Here is a 27,050-nt window from a genome sequence, read left to right as displayed (position 1 = left end):
CTTTCTTGGCTCTCTTTATTCAGCATATGTTCTGAATGCCCATCCCTAGTCTTCTCTACTTTACAAAAATACATATACAAAAATATTCCCAGTAATCTTTCACCATCATCCAAAAAAAAAAAAAAAAACCAGATTAAGTAGAAGACGTTTACTTACTAAGATATGAAAATAGTATATTTATTTCATTATGTATTCAGAATAAAATAATTTTTCCTTATAGTTTGTTTGACATGTTGCTTGAAGTAGGAGAGTTTTGCTTAATTTTTTGTTGTGGCATGGTTTTTGTTTGTTTGTTTTGTCTTATTATAAGACTAAATCTTAATACAGACTTAACTAAACAGGTCTCAAACAAAATATAATCTACGTATTTTGGAGGTATTTTCATTCAAACTAAGTATTCTACTATTTTGTGGAAATAACTGTCATACCTCATTTTTAAAGATTTGGTAATTTTCTGAAAATTAGAATTTATCATAATAATTTAAAGCTATTCAAGTCAGGATCATGAGTTCTAAAAACAGAAAACAGGACATCTACTCATAAGAAATCATTTAGTTCTGTGTCCCTTAGTTTTTAAGGATTTGGTCCCATAATCCTAGAACTCCTGTTATCTTGATAATTTCTGGTTGATAATGGAAACTTTAATGTCTGATCATATTCCTTATTATTATTTCCTAATTTGGGATAAGGTAGAATCAAACTATATGCTCCATCCCAATCTTCTCTCCCTATCCAAATAGAGCTTAAAGGTTGCCTTAAACTTTTCATTTGTAGCATGTATTTCTGTGTTAGCATGCTAAAGAACTTTTCTAAGTTTTTGAGAGGGAATCTTATTTTTAGAGTCCCAGGATAAAACTTGAATAAAATTTTTACATAAATTTAAATAATGCTTAAAGATTTAAGAAATGTTGAAGACAGAGTTATTCCACAGTTTTTACTATATATCTTTTTCTATATTCCTATTCAGAAAATGTGGAATTATTTTATCTAAATTTAATTTGAAGTTCTCTTAGAATTCATATTACCAGAACAAAACAAAGCCTATTCTTTCTTTTTGTTTTTTAAAAACATTTTTATTGATATTTTCTGTTTCATACATTACCATACTATCTCATGTATCTTTCCTCCTTCTCAACCATGAAAACCATCCCAAATGACAAATAGCATTTATTAGAGAAGGAAAGGTATTCTCCCTTTGAATTCATCTAGTTCAGGATTTAGTTTGTTTTTTAATTTGATAGTTTCTTTATAGCTAGATCTATTTCCTTGTCTGGGTTAAGATTTCTATCTGGTCTTCTGATAGTTTGGATATTTTATACTTTTTTAACCTATTTCTCTTTCTTCTGTGGTCTGATTTTTAGTAGCATATAATTGTCACAATTTATTGATAGACTGAAAAAGTCCAAAAACATGTGCAAAGTATAACACTGGTGGACCTCCCACCTTGACAAAGGGGGCATTCTGGAGATGTCTTCTCCTTTTTCTTCATTTGAATCCCAATTGATCATTATAATTTTGTTACTTTTGCTTTTGATTTTTTGATGTTACTGCTCTTTCCATTTACATTGTTGTAGTTATTACTGCATATATTACACACACATATAAGAAATGTATTACACAATAAGAATTATCTTGATGGCTATAATAGTTTATGTAATAGAACTTATTAAGAATTGTGTTAAGTGCTTACTTTGCTCTGCATCACTTTATATAGATTTTTCCATGCTTCTCTGGGTTTATCACATATTTCACTTCTTATAGCACAGTAATATTTTATTATAATCATGTTCTACAGCTTGTTTGGATTTTCAGTTTTAATTAATTAAAGTTAAATGCTGTTGATTTTTGAGGATTTATTTTGTAACCTGAATTGTCACAATTAGTGCCTTTGCTAATTTCTTAGGGTTTTCCAAGTAAACCATTATATCATCAATAAAGAGGGATAGTTTTATCTCCTTTTAATTATTTTCTCTGGTCTTGTTACTATTGTTAGCATTTCTAGAACCATATCTAATAGTAGTGGGGAAAGTGGGCATCCTTGCTTCAATACTATATTTATTGGAAAAGATTCTAGTTTATCCTCATCTCTTATGATGCTTATTTTTGGTTTTAGATGGATTTTTTTTATGATGTGTTCTTTAAAATATCCCTTTACACCTATTCTTTATAGGGTTTTTAGCATAACATAGTTTTGTACTTCATCAAAGCTTTTTTCTGCATATAATGAGATAATCATGTGGTTTTGGACATTCTAGTTTTGAATTTGATTATTTCCCTAATATTAAACCATCCTTGCATATCTAATATAAATTGCTGTAATTTGTTTGGTAGGATTTTAATTTAAAATTTTTTTTTAGCAATTATTAATTATATTAACCTATAGTTTTCTTTCTGGTTTTATTTTTCCCTGATTAAGGTATTAGTCTTTTTTTATTATTGTCTTATATAATTGTCTTAGAAAAGGATTCTGATATGATTCATTCTCAATTTTGTAGGATAATTTGTGATATATGGGTACTGTTCTTCAAAAAATTTTTTTCTTTGATAGTTCCTTTATTATTAGAGCTATTTATTTCCTTTATTGAGATTGGATTACTTAAAATTTCTATCTGGCCTTCTGATAGTTTGAATATTTTATATTGTTAAAAGTATTCTATTTCTTTTTGTTCTTAAATTTGGTAGCATTTAATTGTACATAATATGTTCTGATTATTCTGTTTATTTCTTCTGACTGTTGTAATTTTATTCATTTGATTTTCTGTTCTCTTTAGATCAGATATGCTTAGGGTTTATCAATTTTATTAATCTTTTTCAAAGAACTGGCTTTTAGTATTATTTATCATTTCTATGGGATTTTTTGTTTCCAATTTATTTCCCTTTTAATTCTTAATATCTCCTCTTTTGTACTTATTTTAGGTTTGTTGGGTTTTTTCATTTTTAATGCATATTCAGTCCATTAATCTTTTCTTTTTATATTTTTGTTAGGGTATGATTGTAAAGATCTGATTTTCCCCTGAGAAATGCTTTAGCAATTTCGATATATTTTTTTCATTATTATTTTGTTTTACATAGTGTTTCTATGACTTGCTTTTTGATGCAAATAAGATTTCATTGTTAAGTCTCAGTTTGAATCTGTATTTTTGTTTGTGGCTTCTCTTCTTCATTTTGGCCCACAAAAGATGTATTGATTGTTTCTGTCTTTGTGTGTGTGTGTGTGTATGTGTGTATTTATGATATGTCTGTGACCATATACCATGGTCAGTTTTTTTAAAAGTTCCACATGGTGCAAAGAAGTATGTATGTATGTTCTTTTGTTTTGCCATTTAGAAGATACCATAAATCTTTTAACTTAAGTTTCTCTAGAAATTTATTTAGTTCCAAGTTTTCCCTTTCATTTATCTTTCTGTTAGACATATCCAAAACTGATAGAGGAATATTGTGAATTCTGTCACATTAACTGTATATATCTTGAAGTTCAGATAATGTATCCTTTATGAATTTAGATGCTAAGGCATTTATTTGCAGTATATAAAGTTTAATTCTGATATTGGTTTGTTGTCTCCTTTCAGCATTACATACTTTCTTTGTTTATCCATTTTTATTTTTTGCATTTTTTTTTGACTTGGTCTGCTAGCTAAGTTACTTGATGTAAACTTCTGGTTTTTTTTAATCTCCTCATTTTCATTTTATGTATGTTTTTGATTTTTTATGTTGTTGAGTTGTTTTGTTTTTTTGTAAGCAACAGATTATAAAATGAGTGGCTTGCTTCTTAATTTTTTGTGTGTAATATCTTAATAATTTACAGACTCTCAAAGAATAATAAAGTAATGGAGGTGGTAAAGAGTGGAGAAGGAAGAATGTGGAGAAATTTGGAAGATGATAGTTCATGGATATGAAGGAAGGGGATTGAAAGTACTATTATAGGGAATAAAGGTGATATAGCAAAAGGGAGGAAGTAAAAAGGATAGGAAAGTAGGGACAGAATATTTCGTTGGAAAGAGTGCTGGACTTTTAAAGAATTTGGACTTGAATTTAAATCCCTATTCTGTACTTACTCCCTTATTTCAGGTATTTATTTCCTATCATGCAAATCATGTCTTCTCTCTAGGCCTCAGTGTCTTTTTATGTGAAACAAGATTAGGCTTAGTGATCCCTAAAATCCCTTTTAGCTCTTAATTTATGATCCTATGAATGTCTTCTTAACTAAAAAATAGTATATGATATGTAATTTTAATATTAAAACAGTGACAAAACTTTATTTTTAAAGAGATATTTGTAAAAAAAAAAAATGTACAGTGCCCAATGAAATAATTGTGGAGCACCTAAAAATGTGTCACATTTGAGGTCAAGAGTCACTGTTTTTACATTTATGTGAGTTATGTGGAACATAAAATCTTAAAGTATGACATCCAATTTTTTATTTTTGTTATACTCAAATAGTATAGCATTTCATATCATCTCACTGTTTTGGTGTTGTATCTTTAGTATAAAAGAAAAGAAAATATTCTAAAATTTTTCCCATAAACATTTAAAATTTTCATCCTTACTTTATATTTGTTGCATTCACTTTTATATTTGTATCTTTACAATAAACGCTTATTTATAGTAAGGGCAGCACATTGCTTACTGAAGCCCTTAATTGCTTTTCCCAGAAACCTTTGTGAGGCAACTTTACTTTTATCTCCATTTTGCAAACAAACAAATAAACAAAAAACCAGAATTAAAAGGCATACAAAGAAAAGGGTAACAGAATAAACACTTATCAGTACCTATAATGTGCCAGACACTATACCTATAATGTGCCAGACATTATACTAAAGGCTTTTTTTACAAATATCATTTCATTTGATCTCCATGACTCTGAAATGCAAGTGCAATTATCCTCATTTTACCCTTCAGGAAACTGATGCAGGCTGAGGTTAAATCACTTGCTCAGAGTCATATAGCTAGAAAGTGTTTGAGGCCTTATTTGAACTCGGGTCTTCCTCATACTAAGCTTGGCATTTTGTACACTGTGGCTCCTTCTGGCTGCCTCAAAAAAAAAAAAAAAAAAAAAGGCTCAATATAGCAAATCAAGAGAGAACCAGTCCTATTATCTTGTTATCTTGTTCCTCTAATGTAGATACTTGAGCTTTTCACTATCCTATAAATAAACAAACAAAAACCAAAAGTGAATGTTCTGGAACATCAGAACTTGTGTTCCCTTGCAGTTTGGTCTTACAGTTATCACTTAGACTGGATAGAAATTTCCCCTTGCCATACTGTTTACTCTATCCATGCCATATTCTTGTCAGGTAGGTGTTGTGGTAGATAGAATACTAGACTTGGAGTCAGGAAGATGTGATTTCAAATCTTGCTTCAGAAATTTAACAGTATTTATTGCAAGGATCAAATTAAACAAAGCATTTTGCAAGTCTTAAAATGTTCTATGACCATATTTGGCTGTATGTTGGGAGAAGGGTAGAAAACAAACATTTATACAATAACTACCATGTGGTACCATTACTAAGCATTGTGCTATATGCTTTACAAATATTATTTTATTTGATCCTCACAATGACCCTGGGAGGTAGGTGCTATTGTACCCATTGTATAGCTGAGGATATTGATACAAATAAAGATTAAGTCACTTGGCCAGGATTACACAGCTAATAAGTGTCTGAGACCTGATGTGAACTCCACTTTGCTGTCTAGTTGCTTCAACTGTTATTAACTTATTAAATATAATTGCCATTGTTATCACCTAGACCTCAAGGCAGCTAGGTGGTACCATTCAGAGTACCAAGGCTGGAATCAGGGAGACCTGAATTCAAATCTGGCCTCAGACATTTCCCAGCTGTGTGATCCTGGGCAAGTTACTTTATCATGTTTGCCTTCATCTGTCTTCTCATCTGTAAAATGATCTGGAGAAGGAATGGCAACCTTAATTTGCCAAGAATATTCCAAATGGAGTCACAGAGTTAGACAACTGAAACACCTGAACAACAACTACCACTACCCACTCAAATCATATATTAGCAGTATTGTATGGCTTGACTCTTAAATCTTCAGCGAGTCAACAAGTATTTTTTTGTGCATTTACCATGTCATTGTGCCAAGCACTTGGAATAGAAAAAAAAAGGCAAAAATCTGGTTCCTGCCCAAAACTCAGATTAAAAGGTAACTAAAAACATTCTAAAGTACCTTTGAAACTTATGAGAACATCACTCTCTTTAATGACTTTTTTTACTTCTGCTGAAAGGACTGGAGTAGAAGGGGAAATGCCAGCTTGATTGTGGCCCTATCTCCAGAACCACTGAGAGAAATTGATAAACATAGGGTCTCTTAACTATTCCCATATATCTGTCTTATAGTATTCAAATCCATTGGATTTAATCAGGTTTTTTTTACCCTGATTATTTTCTCAGAATTCATACATTAAGAAATATATGTTTATATGCATCATTTAAAGGCTTAACCTGCTGGTATGGTATCTCATTTTCTGCTTTTTATATTTGTTTCTATCTAGTATTAAAGGCTATAAGATTACATTCTTAAATTCAATCATTTTAAAAATAAAAGGAATTGAAAGCCTTCTTAAATTTAATTCTGTAAAAAAAAAAAAAGAAATTCTTTAGCAAAATTAAAATAACACATCTTTCTGGACAAGAAAGGTTTCAGTGTTTTTCATGTTTTACTTTTGCAGAAACAAAAGCATATCAATTATTGAAGCAGTCCACATTACAGGATAATAAAAATCAAACTGAAGAACATTACCAAAAGGAAAAAAAGGGAGCTGTGTCTAAATTGGAATTGGCTGGTAAGTTATAGGGAAGTACATTCATTCTTTCAAGCCTGACAGACTATAGTAGTAATTTGTTCATTATCAATTAGTTATTTGTCAACCAATCAACAAACATTTCATTATTATATGCTATGTGTTAAACACTGTGTCAGGGTTTCAGACAAAAATAAACCATTTCTTGCCCTCAAGAAATTTACTTTTAACATATGAGACCACACACATACACACAAATATGCATGTACTGCATATATCTACATGAACATAAAAAGCATATTCAAAATGAATACAGAGTAATTTTGGTAAGGTGAACTAACATTAGATTTGAGGTTCAGTAAACACTTCCTGGAGAAGGTGACATATGGCACAAGTCTTGAAGAAAACTTGAGAAGAATGAGAAGAAAATAAATATCAGATCCTGAAAGCCACAAATTCCAAAGCACAAAGGCAGTAGATAGAGGGCCACATAATCATGGAAATGGAATTAAAGAAGTTTCTAGACCTAGAAATGTCCTTAGCAATCATATAATCCAAGGGTTCTTAACTTGGTGTTCATAGATTCCAAAAAGGCCCATGGGGAGATTTCAGAGGAATCCATGAACTTGATTGGGGGGAAAATTATACTTTTGTTTTCACTAACCTATAATCAAAATTTAGCATTTCCTTCCATTATAAATGTTAGCAACAAACCATAGTACTATTAGCAGTACCATTCCTCTGTTTTTTTTTTTCACCAATAAAAATCACAGATTTGTTTTCTTTCAAGTTATAGTTGTTGCCTTTCCTCTAAAATTACTTTCCTTTTACCTCTTTACCCTTATCTTAAACTTGAATTTTTATCATAAATCTTGAACCATGTAGTTGTGTGCTTATTCTTTCCCCTATTAAATAAAATTGAACTTCCCCAACACAGCCCTTTGAACATAGTATGTACTTAATACAGAATTATTGATTGATTGAATATCTTTTACACTCATCACTCCTTCAAAATTACTGCCATATTAGGCCTACCACTAAATGTAATCACAGTCTTCCTGTCTACAGATGCTTATATGACATAGCTAGCCAGCTGTTATCCATCCATAGCACCAGAATGCCATAGGGGTCCAATACACAAAAAAGGTCAAGACCTCTGATTTTGTAACATCCTCATTTTTCAGATGGGGAAGCTGAAGAATGAGGAGATAAAGTGACTTACCCAAAAATCACACAGCTATTCTGAAACAGAAATAATAGGTCTCTTAACCCTTTTTGTGTAAACTTTACTATGGAACTTGGGAAAACTTTCATGAAGTGATACAGAATGAAGTGAGCAGAACTAGAAGAACAATTTATACTATAAGATTTAAATGGTTAAAAAAATAATTTTGAAATAATAAGTGAACAATAAATGGTCAGTGAACAATTATGATTCCAGAGGACTGATGATAAAAGCATACTTCCCACCTCCTGACCAAAAAAAAAAAAAAAAAAAAAAAAAAAAAAAAAATAAAAAAAAAAAAAAAAAAAAAAAAAGACAAATATGCAAAATGAAACACATTTTTGGACATAGGCAATATGAGTTGCTTGACTATGCTTATTTGTTATGAGGGTTTTTGTTTTTTTCTAGTGGGAAGAAGGAGAGAAATAATTTGATAATTGGAAAAAAATAAAACTTAATTTAAAAAACAACATTTATTTTGTGTACAAAATTGGCCAGATTTAAGATATGAATTATTATCTAGAATTGTTATACTATCTGAGTCATGTTTAAATATTTTGATACTATTCAATAGTGGCAGAACAGTAGTAGGTGACTAGCCTAAAGTAAATTAATTTCCTTGTCCATAATCAAATATTGCATTGAACTTAGAGGGGCATATAAAATAAAATTTAGTCTCCAGGCTGGCTAAGTTACTTTATTTTACCACACTATATTTTTGACAATAATTTCTTACATCAGTTATGATCTTTATATCTTCCTATTCATCCATTACATATAAACTTTTTTCAGCATGTTTTCTTTAAATAAAGTAGTGACCTGAAGAAAGAGAAAGAATAGATATTTGTTGGGGGAAATGAAGAGAATATGTGTTTTTGTGCTGATTGCTTTATATGATGTTGAAAAGTCTTTAACTAGTAAAGTTTCTAGACTTCAATCTCTTTGATTTTCTTTGCTTTGCTCTTAGACTAGTTATGTGACTAATACCTTATGCCTTAGTGTCCCTTCTCAGTAACTCCTGGCTCATTAAATGTTTTGATACTGGTTATGTGCTTGATAGATACAAATTTTCATTATAACTTTTACTATTGAGGTTTAAATGGACTAAGCTTGTAGACTAGGCAGATTAGAAATTTAACAGATTCTTTTCTCAAAGAGACCTCTCTCTGGAATCTATTCTCAACAATTAGCTGTTAGGAGCAAAACTAGGTAGCAAAAACATACAGGAAAGAGGATCATAAAGATGCAGGACTCAAGGATTCCGTCCACAGGCTAGGAGCACCATGGTGACAGTTCACCAGACTCCTGGGAAAAGACTGACTTTTATATTGCCCAGCAGTGACCTTTCAGACTGGTTAAGGAGTGTCCTTGGTGGGTTTCATTTGGTGGGAATTGCATTTTGTTATTCTCAATTGGAAAGATAGAAGATTTAGTATTGAGGGGTGAGTGACATAGGTAGTTTAGTCTAAGAAAGTTTGTAGTTTTCCAAGGCTGACTCAATATCATTTATTGTGGCAAATGATCGCTGGCCATGTATCATAAAACTTATTTGTTATGCATTGATATAAAACATTCATAAGGCTTCTCTAGTCATTTATCGTCATTCAAACTAGAACATTTATGGCTATTTTATTCTCCCCGTATTGTTGCTTTGTCTAAGTATCACTACCTACAGATATTCTGCCATGTGCTTTTTCCAGTGTATGAAGGTTCCTTTTTTTGTGTGCCTGAGCAATCTCTTCTTCTCTTGACAGTGTTCCCAAAGTTATTGTGTGTTCTTTTTTATTCATCTCATTTCATTGTTGAGGATCAACTAAACATTTACATTTAGCAATTTTGCTTATCACAGGCTTGAATATTGGCAGCAGTACTTTGAAGACAAAGACAAGTAACGAAATCGATTCAGAAGCTAGTTTTTCATCTAGTGAAGGAAGTCCTTTGTCAAGGTAAAGTCATGAAAAGCATTACATTTTTTGAAAGGCTTTAACAAGATGAGAAATGTCATTAGAAAATGAGTAAAACTGACTGTATATTATTTTGTTTTGAAATTTGATAAAGGGGTTAAGTTTTGTGGTTTTGTTTATATAAAAATAGGAGCTTAAACTTTAGTACACCTTTGAAAATATTTGCTCCAAAGGCAGGTATTGTTTTGCAGCTGTTGTTTTCTCATTTTAAGACTCAATTGACATCTCAGTGAACCACAAATTAGCGTGTACAGCTGCTCGCAGTAGGGCTACTTAGAGACCAGACAATGGAAGTTGTCAGAAAAAGGGCAGATATAGAACGGAAAGTCTTGAAAAAATAAAGGGGTGCATTTTTTCTTCTAGAGGCTTCTGAGATACAAACTAGTCATAGCCAGATACTCATTTTTGTATTCCTTTTTTAAAAAGTCTTTAGTACTAGACTATACTTTTATCTGTCTTTTGCTTTCATATTGAATGCATTTAATTAATTACCTAGTTTTCCTACAGGACACAATTTATCTTTTTTTATATGTGTTAACCAAAACATTTCCAATTCTCATTTTGTTATTCCCCTGGTTTTTCATTAGTTTGAAATATTAATCAAGTGGTAATAGGCTACTATAGAAGAATCAGTAGATGAAAATATAAAAAGCCAAAATACTCATTTGTTTTAGATTAAATAATTAAGAAGAAATGAGTGCAAAGTCTATACTATACTGCTTTGTTTGGCTAAATTTACTTTCTTTATTGTAATATTTTGTATTTCTTTATTATATTTGTAATAGTGTGTTGTGATATTTTGTATTTCAGTTAACTTGTAAAGTTATTTTTAAACATAAATTTTTGTGCTGTTCAATTCAAGTAGTCTGTATTTTTTAAAAAAAACATTCTGAAATCTACTTTTTCTAATTAAAAATTTTATTTTAATTTCTATGAAAATATTAAAATTTTACTAAGTAAGGGTAAGGAAAAGCAGGTTGATTTTTTTTTTAATTGAGTTCTATTCTTCATAAAAACTTGACAAGTTGCAATATTCAGATTAGGACTCTGAATTTTTGAGTTTTCATTCATATAATAGAAAAATGTGTTTTTTTTTCCCTGCACAAGTAAGCCTTAATATTCTATGATAAGTAGTTTTTAAAAAAAAAAGTTGTCTTTTTTTTTTTTTTTTTAAATAATGATCCTATAAATTAAAAGCATGGACTTTTCAGAGAGAATATGAAGAGACAGTAAACTCTATAAATACTTTGTTAGTTTTACTATTGGAGTAATTTTGCAATTCTTAATTTATAAGGTTATTTAATTCATTGACTCTATATACAATTGGGTAAATTCTTAAATTGATCTTTATACATGTATTTCAGCAAGTTTTCAAACATGCTTCCAAAGCAATTGAATTTTGGAAGCCAATTTTATGCAATTTTACTTTTATTTTCCTATGTTGCTGATACCTGCATTTTTGTTGCCTTTTCTTTAAGTTGAGGAGAATAAATATTGTATAATAGTTTTTTCTAAACAAATGACACATAATATAATAATTAAATAAAAACCTGGTTTGTTAAGGTTAGTTGATTCTGAGTACTTGACTTTAATTCTATACTGAGGACATTTGTAAATTCAGTGTTTGGGTTCTTGTTTTTGTTTTTAAAGAAAAGAAACATGCAATATTGTACTAGAGAGCTCAGGTTGTTGCTTATTTGTGATTGGGACACACTGATATTTCTTCGAGGCTTACATTTAAAGATTCCACTTATTGCAGTCACTTCTTGTGCTTTATTGCTTTTACAAGTGGTCTCGAAATCCAGTACTTGAGAATAAACATAACAGTGCAGGACTGCTGTAGTACTTTTAAAAATTCTTCTTTGCTCTATTTTGTCAGTGAGCTGATGAGTGACCTCAAAAAAGACCCTGCTGGACCTAAATAAAAAATGGCTTCCTCTGATGTCCTAGAGACAATAATTATGATGTGCCAGTTAAGCCCAAACTACAGCTGAGGGATTTTACTTTAAAGCAGAGGCTTGGGCGCAAAAATGCATTTATAGCTCTTTGTCTGGCACCTCATTATGTGTGGGCCTGATTCATTAAGTAATTGGTTTGCAGTTGTTTACATGAGTATTAAGGCTTTCTATTCAGCAGCCTTTGAGAGATACATTGTGCAAATGTTGCATGTTATGAATGCGGAATGAGGGGCAGAGGACCAGTCCTATTGGCTAAACACTGCACTCTGTTGAAAACCAAGAGAAAGAGATTGGGTGCTGCTTTGCATAGCAATGACTTTCTTAATAAGCTTTACAGATTAATACACACAAGCTATAAAAGATGCAAAGAGATACTCTTAGCACATTTATACATGCTCATTTCATTATTATGGAAGTGGAGATGGGAAGAATTGAGTTCTTTCATAGTCAGTTTTTCAGTGCAATGTCTTCAGTGCATGAGACTTAATAGAATCCGATGTTTATTGTATTATAAATCATGGGGAAGTAGGCAGATCTGCAACAGTTTATTATTAAAGATTCTTTCAATGTAAATCTTTTTCTACTATTGTATTTCCTACAGCAAAATCATTTTGTGGTTGAGTGGGGATGAAAGGCATAATGTACGAAGGAGTGAGTCTTAATAGGAAGCTGCTCTCTGAGTAAAGACCACTTGTTCCCTTTTGTTCGGAGGTGCATGCCAGAGCTTCCTCTTCTCTAACAAACATTGTCTTGTTTTACCTTCACCAGAAAACTATTTTTACTCTCCTGGATTCATTTACTAAACTGAGAATATATTTTAACAGTCTGACATATAACTTAGGTTTAATGGTTGGATAGTGATAACATTTTTTCCAAAAGAAAAGAATGTGCTAATATAATTGCCTGGGGAAAAGGTATCATAAGTCACGACTGAATCTCCCTGGAAGAGCAAGCTAGATGCTATGTGTGTGGCATTTTATAGCCTTGTAGCAACAGAAACAGCCAGTGGAGGTCACTAGCATTCTAGCTAATGTTGTACTGTATTTCAATGATTTATTTCTTTTTGTTTGATTGACTTTGTCATTTTTCTGAATTACATGATTATGACTGAGGACTAATAAACCAGCATACCTGATTTGAAAGGTATCTTGTGACTCTATAAAATATATGTGTATACATAATATGCTAATTTTTTTATTTGGCTTAACAAATCAGTATTATCTATAAATTCTACCATACAAACTGCTTTTTATGTGAAACCATAAATTTTATCTTTTGAAAGGTGAGTAATGCATGAAATCATGCTTATCTTCTTAATTAAGTAAAATTATTTTAGAGAATTGATAACAGGTTGATACCTTTAAAAAGGGGAAGTTTATCTTAGTGTAAAGAACCTGGTTAGCCATCAGGGGGCACTCAGACTTTATAAAATTAAAACTGCTTCATGCCTTTGGTTACTTAAGACTTAAAAATATTTTCTAAAATTTGTTGATTTTGGGGATGGTGTCCTTTTATAATTCTAACTACAAATGTTATTTATTTCTTTTAAACATTTTCTAGGTAATGACTAAAGAGTCAGAGAATAGGCAAAATGAATAAAATAAGTGTCTTCTATGTGTCAAACATTATGTTGCACTTATTTTAAGATTCATAAAACTGTTTTAGATCTTTCTTTTGCTTATGGCAAGGCATGTTATCCCACATTAAGAATCATTCTAAGTCCTATCTAGTATAAGTCTTGTTTTGATGTATGATGACACAGGTACAAGAGCTTACCTCCTTTCTCCCCATATCCTATGTACAGGCTTACAGGATGTTAGGACATATGTCTGTCTTTATCCATTTTCTTTCTCCACCTTTTCTTATCCATCTAAATTCCTGAACATACTCTCTTTTGATTTTAGTGATTGGCAGTATGGAGTGAATTTAGGAAAGCCACATTTGACAGTAAAAGAAGATTGATGAAATTTAGTGGAAGAAGTAATTAAGGAATCACTGCTATAGACAGGGTGTGGAAATAGTCGTGGAAAAGAATTCTGTCAGAGTTAGAGCTAATAAACATTTATTTAGCAAGTAGTATGTTTTTAGACATTTTATTAAGTGCTAGGGATACAAAGAAAGGCATAGAACTATTCTTGCCTTTAAGCAACTTACAGTCTAATGGGAGAGACAATACATTAAAAGAAATTGAAAAGCCCAGAGTGGAGGGGGATGGAAATTATCTGTCTTATAGCAGCTGTGGAGGGGAGGGTTGGGGTGAACCAAGGAAGTATGAATTTCTGAATTGATTTCATCTTGCAGAATAATTTCTGGACATGATGAAGTCTAGGAAAGTAGCTAGGTGGGACATGGGAATGATGGGGAGAATCCCAAGTGCCATTTCTAAATGGAGAAAGATAAATAAGGAGATCCCAGATGTCTACCTCCTACCTCTGTAACTAGAGGTAGGGTTTGCTGAGGAGATATGAGTTTTCCAGTTGATTTCATCTTGTAGAATGATGATTTTTCTGGAGATGATGGAATCTAGGAAAATAGCTGGATGGGAAATAATTCTCCTGAAAGAAATGCTAGTCTTCATTGACCCACTGAAAGATATAGATATATCTATATCTTAGATATGAAATGGAAGGGAGGGAGGAAGGGAGGGAGGGAGGAAGAGAGGAAGGGAGGGAGGGAGGGAGGAAGGGAGGAAGGAGGGAGGGAGGAAGGAAGGAAGGAAAGGAGGGAGGGAGGAAGGAAGGAAGGGAGGGAGGGAGGGAGGAAGGAAGGAAGGGAGGGAGGGAGGGAGGGAGGGAGGAAGGAAGGAAGGAAGGAAGGAAGGAAGGAAGGAAGGAAGGAAGGAAGGAAGGAAGGAAGGAAGGAAGGAAGGAAGGAAGGAAGGAAGGAAGGAAAAAACAAGACAAGACCTTAGAAGTTATTTTGTTCAATGACTTAATTTTATAGATGAGGCAACTGAAATACAGAGTGTTTCAACACCTTACCAGAAACCACACAGGGTAAACCCTGCTATTTAAAAATAGCAGAGCCTGGATTTAAACTCTAGATGTGAGACTCCATCATACCATGTTGCATATTTTAAATTTCATTGTCCTTTATCAAATGCAACTTTCCCAACTTGAAGAAGAAAATTCACATTTCTGATCCTTATCACTACAGTGAACTTCATTCCCCACCATGATGTCCATCCTCTTTGAAGTTGCCATCCCATAAGATGAATTTCTTCTCAGCAAGAATCCTACTCCCTTGACTCTGCTAACTCACTCAATTATTTGATGTTTAGTCTAATGAGATGAAGGGCAAAAGTTCAATTCTGGAATGATCAGCTTTGAACAAAAAAAAAATCCTTCTGTTCAGTCAACATTTAGCAAATATTTATTGACTCATACTGAAGGTGTATAGGATACTGGGATTGGGGGAGGCTATTATTGATCAAGAGCAGGATCACTTGAGTTCCCTCAACCCATTTGATGAAATTATAGAAAGAATGCAGCAGGTAATGGCAACAATGAGATGTTAAAAGTTTTTTTCCCCATTCAGACTTAGATGGTTACATTTATATCATATCAAAGGTGAGCCTCTTAAAATTAAAAAAAAAATTTTTAACCTTGTAAAGGGTACTTGAGTAGCTCACCCCTTGATGGACTTTTTACAGATTGCAATTGTCATGTAAAGAAGTGTTTCCATTTCATTGTTCTTTGTGGAAGAATTTAAAAGTTGCTTCATTTTGAAGAAATGAAATAACTGAATAACTAGAAGAAGACCTCTAAAAGGCAAGCTAATCAGTCCTATATATTCTCCCTCTAAGGTAGTCATTCATACCAATCATGAAGAAAGCCTTCTTGGTAGGAAGAGCCTAACTTTTAAAAGAGGATCACTTTTGAGCTTTTCCTTTGTGCATCTTCCAAAGTATAGAGTGGAGAAGATTATTTTCTTACCATATAGCTGGAGCTGAAGAAAAGAGACCCAAAGAATCTAGGTTTGGAGTAATGAGTTATGAAGATGAATAGATTCAGGACAAGGACATGTCCAGAAGGTACATAGTCTATACCCAAGAAGAGCAGTATAAGGACACTACAAGAAGAGAAAAACATTGGGACCCTGCAATGTTGGAGGTGTGAGTTGCCTTGGCTAAATGTGAACTTTCTCAAGTAGTATTCTCTGGATATAACCAATCTTCCTACTGACATTGGGTATATTTAAAAGAAAGTACACTGAAGGTTTGTAGGCAAAATGTTTGCTACTATTCTTTATACTATGCCATTTCAGTTAATGCCTTTGCTTCAATTTAATTACAATAGTTGAATGACTGTCAGCCAAAAATATTGGTGGGGGCTTCTGAAACATAGTTTTATTTATTTATTTATTAAATAACTTTTTATTGACAGAACCCATGCCAGGGTAATTTTTTACAACATTATCCCTTGCACTCATTTCTGTTCCGATTTTTCCCCTCCCTGCCTCCACCCTCTCCCTAAGATGGCAAGCAGTCCTATACATGTTAAATAGATTACAGTAGATCTTGGATACAATATATGTGTGCAGAACCAAACAGTTTTCTTGTTGCTCAGGGAGAATTGGATTTAGAAGGTATAAATAACCTGGGAAGAAGAACAAAAATGCAAGCAGTTTACATTCATTTCCCAGTGTTCTTTCTTTGGGTGTAGCTGCTTTTGTCCATCCTTGTTCAATTGAAACTAAGTTAGATCTTGTCTTTGTTGAAGAAATCCATTTCCTTCAGAATACATCCTCAAACAGTATCGTTGTTGAGGTATATAATGATTTCTTGGTTCTGCTCATTTTTCTCAGCATCAGTTCATGTAAGTCTCGCCAATCCTCTCTGTATTCGTCCTGCTGGTCATTTCTTACAGAACAATAATATTCCATAACATTCATATACCACATTTTACTCAACCATTCTCCAATTGATGGGCATCCATTCATTTTCCAGCTTCTGGCCACTACAAACAGGGCTGCCACAAACATTTTGGCACATACAGGTCCCTTTCCCTTTTTTAGTATCTCTTTGGGGTATAAGCCCAGTAGAGACACTGCTGGATCAAAGGGTATGCACAGTTTGATAACTTTTTGGGCATAGTTCCAAATTGCTCTCCAGAATGGCTGGATGTATTCACAATTCCACCAACAATGTATCAGTGTCCCTGTTTTCCCACATCCCCTCCAACATTCTGCATTATCTTTCCCTGTCATTCTGGCCAATCTGACAGGCATATAGTGGTATCTCAGAGTTGTCTTAATTTGCATTTCTCTGATCAATAGTGATTTGGAACATTCTTTCATATGAGTAGTAATACTTTTAATTTCATCATCTGAAAATTCTCTGTTCATATCCTTTGACCATTTATCAATTGGAGAATGGCTTGATTTCTTATAAATTAGAGTCAATTCTCTATATTTTGGAAATGAGTTCTTTATTAGAACCTTTGACTATAAAACGAAACATAGTTTTAGAAGTATAGATTCACAGAGAGCCCTGAACCTGGAGTATTTGCCATCCTGTTGAGTGTAGGCTGAAAGGCTAGCCCCAGAATGGATGCTATATATACATAAAGGGCTATGCTAGCTTCTGTGAGATACACAATGATGTACAAGATCTCTGAGCGCATGAAATTTTCAACTAATATTTGCCATACTTCCTTGTTTACCAAACATATGTATATGTATATAATGCACACACACACATACAAATCCAAGAGCTAAGAAAAGAAATTGGAAAAAGGAGGTACTATAACAATTTTTCCTATTCTTTTGGCTTCACAATATTTCATTCATTATAGACACAATTGATGGAAATTTTTTTTCGTTCTACAGAACAATATTATTAAGAATAATAATAAAAAGTCCCTTCTTATAATGTATATAAGATTTATAGAGCTGGAAGAGACCTCAGGAAATCAAAGAATCCATTCTTTCTTCCTTGCTCCCCCTCACTGATGTTAATGGGTAGATGTGGTGTAATTATCCTCATTTCAAGGTGAGATAACCAGAGAGATCACATACTTTGCCTATTAGTAAGTAGAAATATTATATCATGATAAATCTAGCATAAAATAAAATAGTAGCCTTGCTGGATGGGCAAATCAGCCAATCTCTCTGAGTTTCAGTTTCATCACATATAAAATGGAATAATAATGCTTTCATTATCTATACACAAAGGATTGTTGTGAAGAAAGCATTTTGTAAGCCTTAAAGTGGTATAGCATCCAGAACTACTGCTAAAACTACTACAAGTAGTAATGGTTTTGGGTATTCATAAAATACCACTTCCTTGGTAACTATTTTTGCCTAAGGTGTAATACTAGCCTAATTTGTTTCTTTTGCATTGTTATTAAATTATATAATTATTAATTTAGAACAGGGACTAGAACTGGAATTGCCATCTTCCACATACTATCTTCTTTTTATTACACCAAAATTCTATTACAAGTTTTTTTGGATGTCTCATATTATTTGTGAAACTATATTGCCTAATCCAATAATGATCAGAAATCAAGTTCCTTATGGTATATTTTTTAAAGTGAATATTAATGTATCAGCATGCAGCATTTATAGAATGGATTCTATTCCATATAAATTAAATTATATTTTTCCATCAATTTTTATTCCATACAAGGTATACAATAGGAGTAATGGGATTCTTTTTTTTTTTTTTTTAGCAAAAATATTAGAATTCATTCAAATGATTTTGCCTTTAAAGAGATTAGGAAGTCACTGCTCAAAACACCAATACATTGCATTTAGGTATGGAAAGTTTACCTATTCTCATATCTTTCTTATTTTGCGGCAGCAGCAATTTTTTATACATAAACGAGTTCAGTGGCTAAAATTGTTGGCCATATCCCTGAATACATACTTAGTATCTTGAAATTGATTATTGTTTTCAATGTATCATAAGTTCTCAGTAAGAACTTACTTAGTTATTTGTATTGGTCATACTCTGCCCAAAATTTTTCCTTCCCTTCACCTCCAACTTCTTGGAGAGTTCCAGTTATGCCCCACTGTATGAATTTCCTCACTGCCAGGTCTCTTATTCATGGCTTTTGCCACTACTCCATTGAAATCCCAAGTTACAAGAAATCATTTTGAAAGCAATAAATAAAATTATAACTTGTCTTTTCTTGATATTTTTCCAAATTTTTGATGACACAAACTAAGTGTTTTTTTACTATATATGGGCCAAGTAATAAAAATATTAACCCCATCTAACAAATAAAGAAACTGAAGCTTAGGTCTCTCACTTACTTCTTAAAGTACCCTTTTTGCCACCACTTTTTAAAATGTAATATTTAACTATTGTCTTTCTGATCATATTTATAACGGCTCCTTTGAGATTCCCCACTAAATTGTGCCTCATGAGAATTATTCTCTTAGGAATTTGCTCTTATTTTCTTATTCTTCTCCTATATACCAAGATACTTTATGAAAAGTGATCTGTCTAGTTTGGATTTAGAGTAACTCAAATTCGATATTCCATCATCAGTTATATAAAACTCAGAAAGCTTATATAAAACAAAAGCATCTTTCTTCTCCAAATACCCCATTCATAGATTTTTACTTCTCACTTATCAATATAACCACATCACTGACATTTGAAGAAAAAAGGCAAAGTAATTTTTTACCTATTACTGATATTCTTTTCACATATCTCTTTTGTGAAATTTATCATTTTTTCCTTAATGATAGCCTAAATTTTCTCTTTCCTTTCTAAATCTTATAGCTTTAGTTCTGTTCACCTTTCACAGTACTTGACACATAGTAAGTGCTTAAATAATTATTGGAGAGTTCCAGGTATACCTCATCTTCCTCCAGTCCTTAATATCACAACTAAAGTGGCTGCAGCATATTTTTAATCGGCTCCAACATCCCAACTCTCTGCTTTATTTTTTAAAATGATTATTAGACGAGAGGTGAAGTAGGGATTAAGTGACTTGCCCAGAGTCACATAGCTAGGAAGTGTTAAGTGTCTGAGATCAGATTTGAACTCAGGTTCTCCTGACTCCAGGAATGGTGCTCCCAACTAACTCTCTGCTTTATAACCCTTTACCAGACTACCAAAACTAGCACAAATCTCTTGTTTTTACATCTGTGGTTTTACTCATTCTTTTATTTTCAGAATCTTTTTTTGCTAGTTTATCTCCTTATATGTTGGGCTTATATTGAGATAGTTTTTCTCTGGATAACTTTGGTGTTTCCACCTTTTTCTTGTATTCCACCATCCAATCACTGATATTGTGAGTATGATATCAACTTGGACTATTCATTTTTAAGCAGAATCATAACAAACTTTGCATTTATCTAGTCTTTCATTGGCCAGGAGAAAAATCTTTTGTTCAGTCGCCAAAGCAGCATAAATAGTAAGGCAAAATATCTTATCATGACCATATCAAACATGAAATATTAAATATTATGTTCACTTAATAATTTACCTTTAGGTTTGGGTTTTGTTGTTGTGTTATATTTTGTTATTGCCCAAAATGGTTAATTTTGAAAAGATTTGTACTTTCATTCTAGAGATGTAAGTAATCTTGAACCTGTTATCTCTGTCAAATAGTTACCTGTGAAACTTGCTCAGGGAAGAAACATGGATTGCTATTGTGTAATTATGTTTCAACAATGCTTTCCAAGATAGATACATTGCTTTCAAGCTTTATAAAAGATTAGGCAGTCTGACTCTAGGCATATTTTATAGTGCAGTCACCACATTCCTTGACCTAAAACCTTTCTTTCATTCTGCATGCTTTTACAAATTTTTTTTCTATTTTTTTTTTTAAATTTGCTATAGTGGTTGAATAAGTTGTAATTTCCATCACTCAAAGAAAAAGCTTTCTGGTGCTATTGCTTCCACATTCCCTCAATAAAGCAATCCTCAAACTTTTCTGCAGTAAGTGAAACCTTTCACTTGAAGCAAAACTTCAGTTGATTGCTGAAGTAAAATCTTGTTAAATGATTTTTATATGCTTTCTAACAGTTTCTAGCAGTGTTAACAAAATAACATAAGAGGAAAAAGGGAGGGAGGAAGACCAACAAGCAGGTAGAGAAAAAGAGGGGGTGGAAGTTGGTACCAAGACCTGTGGAACATCAGAACTCCTTTGGACCTGCTTGCCACAATTATCAGCTGCATTCTGAGGGCACTGCAAAAAAGAAGGTGGGTTCTCTAAGAATCATAGTTGTTTTTCTCCTAAGCCAACCTCTTACTTAGAACTAGTGGGAAAGAAGAACAAGGATACAGAGCTAAACATAGCAGATCACGCAGAGTGCGTGTGGAATTGAAGTGGAGAGAGAACACTCTTGTTCCCTTTAGGGCCCACTACAGATAAGAGGCTGACAGAGCTAAAAATACAGATAAGAATAGCTTGTTAAAGGGACCCAGTGTTGTAGTTTCTCTCTCCCTCTCTCCTCTTTCTCTCTCTCTCTGTCTCTCTATGTATATATACATATATAGACACATACATATATATTAAATATATTTAATTATAATATATATTAAATATATATTTTAACAAAGTTGAAGAGTTGGGATATGTAAGCTGATGACTTTTATTTTTTCTAATTGATAAATGGGAAAGAATATTTTAAATTAGAAGTGTCCTGGAAAATCCTACTATCATTGTCACTATAAACATGGGATGATTCCTGGTGTAGAAGTAAATAAAGAGAAAGAAATGTAGAAAAATACATAGAGAAGGAAGTGAAGGAAGACTGGGGGATATTAAGTGGATGGCAGGAAACAGGAACTTATGGAAAAGGCTCAGGAACGTAATAGAACAACATAGGGAAAATGAGAGGTGCTGCAGAGGTTTCTGACAGTATGTCCAAATTTATTTTCCATTTTTTGTCTCTGAGTTTGAGAGGTTACCAAAACTTCAGGAAAAGGTCACTTTTTCTCTGGTTCCTCCTTCTTACCTTTAAATTCCTGGGATTGCATAGGCAAAATTTCAAGATCTGCGAAACTTAGAAAGAAGCATTCCAGCACTGCTGTATGTGCCAAACACAGGATGCCCTGGTCGTCACTTTATGCAATATCATCCTATTGACCTCCAGATTAATTTCAAAATGTTTTGCTAAAAAATCTTTTTGATCCTAGCATGAATTTTAAATCTGCTTTCCCTGATATGGGAAACAAAGTAAAGAAATAGAAAGATCTAGAACCAGCACTGGAATGTCAGGTTTTATGTCCTTATCACTGTGATCTGTGTGACCAGGAGTAAAACCCCGCTTACCCAAGCATTCTACTTATCCCTACCAGGCAGTGAACTGAGAAAGTACTTTGTAAACTGCAATATGCCCTGTGAATGTGAATTGGTATTAGAATGTTTGCATAATCACTGGAATGTCATCTAATTCTAGGAACATATAATGTAATAGGGGATATCAGTGCTCATTAGGTTGGATAATATTAGTATTTTAATATTTGCATTCATTCTAGCTCAGCCCTGGAATTCTTCCATACATTTATGTGACTTATTTGAAAGTTTAAGAGATTTTTTTTTAATTTTGCTGGCCAAGATAGCTCTAAGTAGAAACTATAGTGTGCTGTCACTGCAATTATTTATTAAATACACTAAAACAGAATCATGAAAAACAAAATATCCATTTATTCAACAAATGTTAGTGAAGACTGACAATATAGAAGGCACTGATGAGTTTTATTTTATCTGATTGACAAATGGAAAAATAAATTGAGTTACAACTAGCCATACCCTGGCAATGGATAGGTCTAATTCTTATGAAAATAAGGTTAGCCACTGTCCATTTTATGATCTATTGAATGATCTTTAGGAGGAAACCACCCTCCTCATCAAATGCATCATAGGGTCATAGATTGTCCACTTCATTTCACAGATGAGAATTAAAGACTGACCTAAGACTACAGAAGTAGGAAGTGTCAGAAGCAGGATTTGAACTCAGGTCCTCCAATTGAGAACCAGGCCTCTTTGCTGGCCCACTACAGAATCATTTAGCCTAATGGTTATTTTTTGTTTATTTTGTTTTTTGTTTTTAACTTTATGGTATTTTACAGTATTTACAGCATTCATGCTACTCCCTCCACCTGGATTTACTCCATTTTTATCTTTAGAAATTTCATGTCCTTCCAAAGGCCAGATGAAAGGTTTCTCCATGAGCCTTCACTCAGTCACCCAAGCAGAAGTCTTCTCTCTCTCCTCTGAACTTCTCTAGCAATTGCTATTTGTACTGCTCACATTGTATTTATCACATCCTTCCTCACATTTTATCTTTGTTATGCACAATTTTCTGTAACTAATTAAATACGAAGCCCCTGAAGGGCAGCTTCTACCTCTCTTAATTCCCAAGAATCTAGACTAAGTCTCCTTACAGAGCAGGCATTCAATAAATGTTTATTGAATGAATTATTGAATAATATCAGGCCTTTACTATAATCTGCCCTTGTTATATTGAGTTGCCATGCTCTCATTTTTAAAGTTATTTCTGTCCTACCACTTGTGGTACCCATTGTATGATTGGCATCATTTATATTGTCAGCTGTCAGCACTACTCCTGATCCTGATGTTCACTATGTTCATGTTTCTCCTGGAGTAGCAGCCATGGGTCACATGCCTTCCAAGTGAGTTTCCATTAGGGTTGAATTAAAAGACTCATTACTTGATCACGGAAAATGAAAATGTAGGCAATGGTCTAAAGTGAGTTCTGACAAACAGTGGGCATGAGAAGTGAGCCTAATGGATCTTCTCCCAAAATAATTTAATATTGATACTTATCTAACCAAAGGCAAAAAGATAGTTCATAGTTAATTCTTTGCCAAAAATATTTAAGTTGCTTTACAACAACTTTGCACAGGTGCTTTGCAGAGATATATCCAAGATTCTGTGAAGTGAGCATCTTCTTTTATTGATTTCAGTCTGATTACAAAGCAGTAGAATACATTTTAAGGAAATAGTTAAAAAAAAACAAAAAACAACCTAACAATAAATAAATTATTTGGCAAAAACCTAAGTAGAGTAACCAAAAGGTCAAACAAAGAACACATACTGTAACTCTTTATTTGCAACTTCCCCATTATTTATAGTTAGTCTTACATAATAAACAATTCTTTATAAAATAGAGATTTATTTATCAAAAGTAGAAAATTTTGTAAGTGATAATAAACAAATCTAGAATTTTCTTTGTAAATATTCTGTGCCTTAGTAAATTCATTTATACGAGTAAAATTATGAAGTATATTCTCTAAAGGATTTTATATTGGATTACAGACATAAAACATTTTGATAAGTAGGAACTTCTACTAAAATAATATCAGTTTTCTCCATTAGTTTTAAATCAGGCTTTTGAAAAATTAAACTAAACTTATGGGTTTATCTTGAAAATCTTTTGTTAAATTCAGTCCTATGTTGAATATGATGAGCATTTCCAACTTGTATATTCTCTTCTTTTTTATTTCAGTAACTGGAATGATTATATCAGATCTTTCATGCTTCATCTTCACAACCAAATTGATATGAAGTTTTGTATTTTTCTACTTATCACAGGATTGTAAATGTGACAATTAATTCTCCCACATCCCTGCCCTTGTGTTCTTATTTCATAGCAGCCACACAATACACATTCAGCACACAAAGGATCAAAATGATTACAACTTGTTTGACAGATTCTAAAGGATCTATGATACTCTAGATTCAAAAGAATCTGCAATACTCTAAATCTGAGGTCATTTTACAGAAGCATGAAAATCCATCAAATAGATGAAAGACTCTGGAGGCAGGTTTTTACTTTGGAAACATGCAGTATACTTTGGGAGCCTATTACCCAAAGGTATCAGACCCATCAGATGACTTATTAACTAAAGAGGAAATGTATAATATGATGGTTCTCTGGGAGCAGGTTTCTTGGGAAGGTTTTCTGGAGGCAACCTTAGTTTCAGTTCAATGTAATAATCACTTCAAATGCAGCCAGCTGATAAAATCCAAACGTTTATTTTCTCCTTCCAAGTCTTATCTCTTTCCTTGGGCCCGGTTAGCTTTCTTAGAGGCCTCTCTCCCTCCTTGGTTCCAAGAACTCTTGCAGCTTGTCTTTTGTCACCTCCAGCTCCCTCTGAATCTTGGTTCTCCTCTTCTCCACTGACTCCAGGAGCTCCTTATATATGATCTCTTAAAGGTGTGAACCCAAAGGTTGACTCTTCCTCTGAGAGAGTGGGATTGTGAGTTTCTGACTTGTGAATCTTCTGAGCTTGTGAACTCTAATGTGTGAATTCTCAAAGGTGTAAACTCAAGCATTGTTTCTATCAATTCCAATGAATTATCACCTTGTATCAAATTCTGGCTCATAACAGAAATGTATAAGTTTTCTTTTTCTTCTTGCAACAAGATCTACAGGTTTAAAATGTATGTGCTGATCAATAAATAGTACTGATTTGTTTTCTCAGGGAGAAAAGCCTTCGATACTGCCCTAACTTCTCTTTTTTGAACATATTAATCTCTACATTTTTGAATGTCATTTCTTCAGTACTTATAATAATGCTTTGTTTTATAGGGATGAAAGTAAAAGGAAAATGACAACCAATTTAAAGTCAAAAGGTAAGCAAATATATATATATATATATATATATAAGTATATATATATAAACCGTATGTAAATTAAACAAATATTAACCAGATTTCTAGTTAAAGATGAAGTGTATTATGACTTTGTTTAAGATAAACAAATCTTTTGTGATTTAACCATGGTTTCAGGAATTCTGGGTGACAAAAGTTTACATGATTTATGTATGTCTACTTTTCTCAGTGTTTTCCAATCTAAACTGTACTGCATACTATTAAAATTAGGTAAATTTTCTGCTAATAATTTCAGATACAATCTCTTAAGGCTCAGAAGTTGGGAATCAGATAGGAAAAGAAAGAGCAGGAAGTAAAACATAGTAGAAAGATTTATTTTTCTTTTTTTAATTTTTGAAAGTTGAGAAAGAAGTAACAAAAGTTTTGCACACGGGTAAAAATCTGCCATAGGCCAGTAAGTTGGACTTGGCTTTAGAAGATGTGTGATCTAATGCCATTTAAATAAGCAAATGTGGCATGGAATTAATTTAGTAAGAATTTAGGAAATAGTTTAGAAATAGCTAAACAAAGATTAGAATAAATTTTCCCCTGAGAGAATTTACCTGCTTTCTATTGCCTTAACATGATTAGTACTACTAAATTCATCAAAAAGCAGGAAAAAATGGAAGAAATAAGCAGTGAGGTGTGAATATTCTGTATTGGAAAGTTTAAAAGGTGGTTTCATTTTCACACAACTCAAAAGGGTCTATGATCTTTAACTCATACCAAAGAGAATCTACAAAGCCATTTTAGTTTAAATTCATTTCAACAAACATTTATTATTAAATATCTGCTTTGGGCCAGGCACTTTGCAAGATGTTAGAGATTCAATAAGGTTGAAAAGCAACCTTACCTTCAAATGGCTTATATTCTAATGGAAAGAAATAATACAGATAGGTATATAAAAACATAGGATCTCCCATTTCCATTACTGTAAAAACAACAACAACAACAATAAACAAACCACAAAACAAAACAAACTAATTTTTTTTTGTCCTTCTGAATTTCACCAGTGTAAAATTCAGTGAGATTTCTGGGAATATGTGTTTAAGAGTGGAAGTATTGTTGTTTGTGCCGCTGTGCTATATTTGATAATCACCTATTCTATAGACTAAGATAAAGTGTTGTTGAGTAGTTGTCTGTTTTTCTGTCTTAGCTTTTTGGGGAGAATCTGATGATAGCAACTCTGAAATTGAAGCTGCTTTACGTCCTAGAAACCACAATACCTCTATTGATGATTTTGATGACTTCTATGATTAACAAACATCACCTGCTTGGAACTGAAAAGATTTTAAATAAAAATATCAAGTTTCAAATTGGAATGTGCTTTGTGTGTGGCTGAAACTCTGTTTTACACGTTTGGTATTCAAAAGCAATATATCCTTTTAAGTTCTCTCCTCAGATGTGAAAACATGAAATTATATAGGTTTTGAAATAATCACCATCTTAGGATCCATGAAATAAATATAAGTTCATTTCTTAAGTTCTCTAAACTAAATTGAATTTCTATTTGGAAAATGTGTTTGTACTTAGAAGGAGTAAAGTGGGAGAGAGAAAGGG

At 32.6% G+C, this 27,050-nt stretch overlaps 1 protein-coding gene across 3 annotated transcripts in view; it reads left to right on the top strand.

Moving 5' to 3' along the window:
* Positions 1-26,806, top strand: part of KIZ (kizuna centrosomal protein) — a 219,064-nt gene extending 192,258 nt beyond the window's left edge. For all 3 annotated transcript variants that reach the window (XM_031951038.1, XM_031951039.1, XM_031951040.1), the window contains 4 exons: positions 6,686-6,799; positions 9,832-9,928; positions 25,429-25,472; positions 26,647-26,806. In XM_031951038.1, coding sequence (XP_031806898.1) covers positions 6,686-6,799; positions 9,832-9,928; positions 25,429-25,472; positions 26,647-26,750 — 359 coding nt within the window. In that variant the 3' untranslated portion in view covers positions 26,751-26,806. The remainder of the gene's footprint in view (positions 1-6,685; positions 6,800-9,831; positions 9,929-25,428; positions 25,473-26,646) is intronic.
* The last annotated feature ends 244 nt before the right edge of the window (positions 26,807-27,050 follow it).

The sequence above is a fragment of the Sarcophilus harrisii genome, chromosome 2 (genome assembly GCF_902635505.1).
Source record: "Sarcophilus harrisii chromosome 2, mSarHar1.11, whole genome shotgun sequence".
In the NCBI taxonomy this organism is placed as follows: domain Eukaryota; kingdom Metazoa; phylum Chordata; class Mammalia; order Dasyuromorphia; family Dasyuridae; genus Sarcophilus; species Sarcophilus harrisii.
Note: the sequence above shows the minus strand (reverse complement) of the source record. Positions and strands in the feature narration are given on the sequence as shown.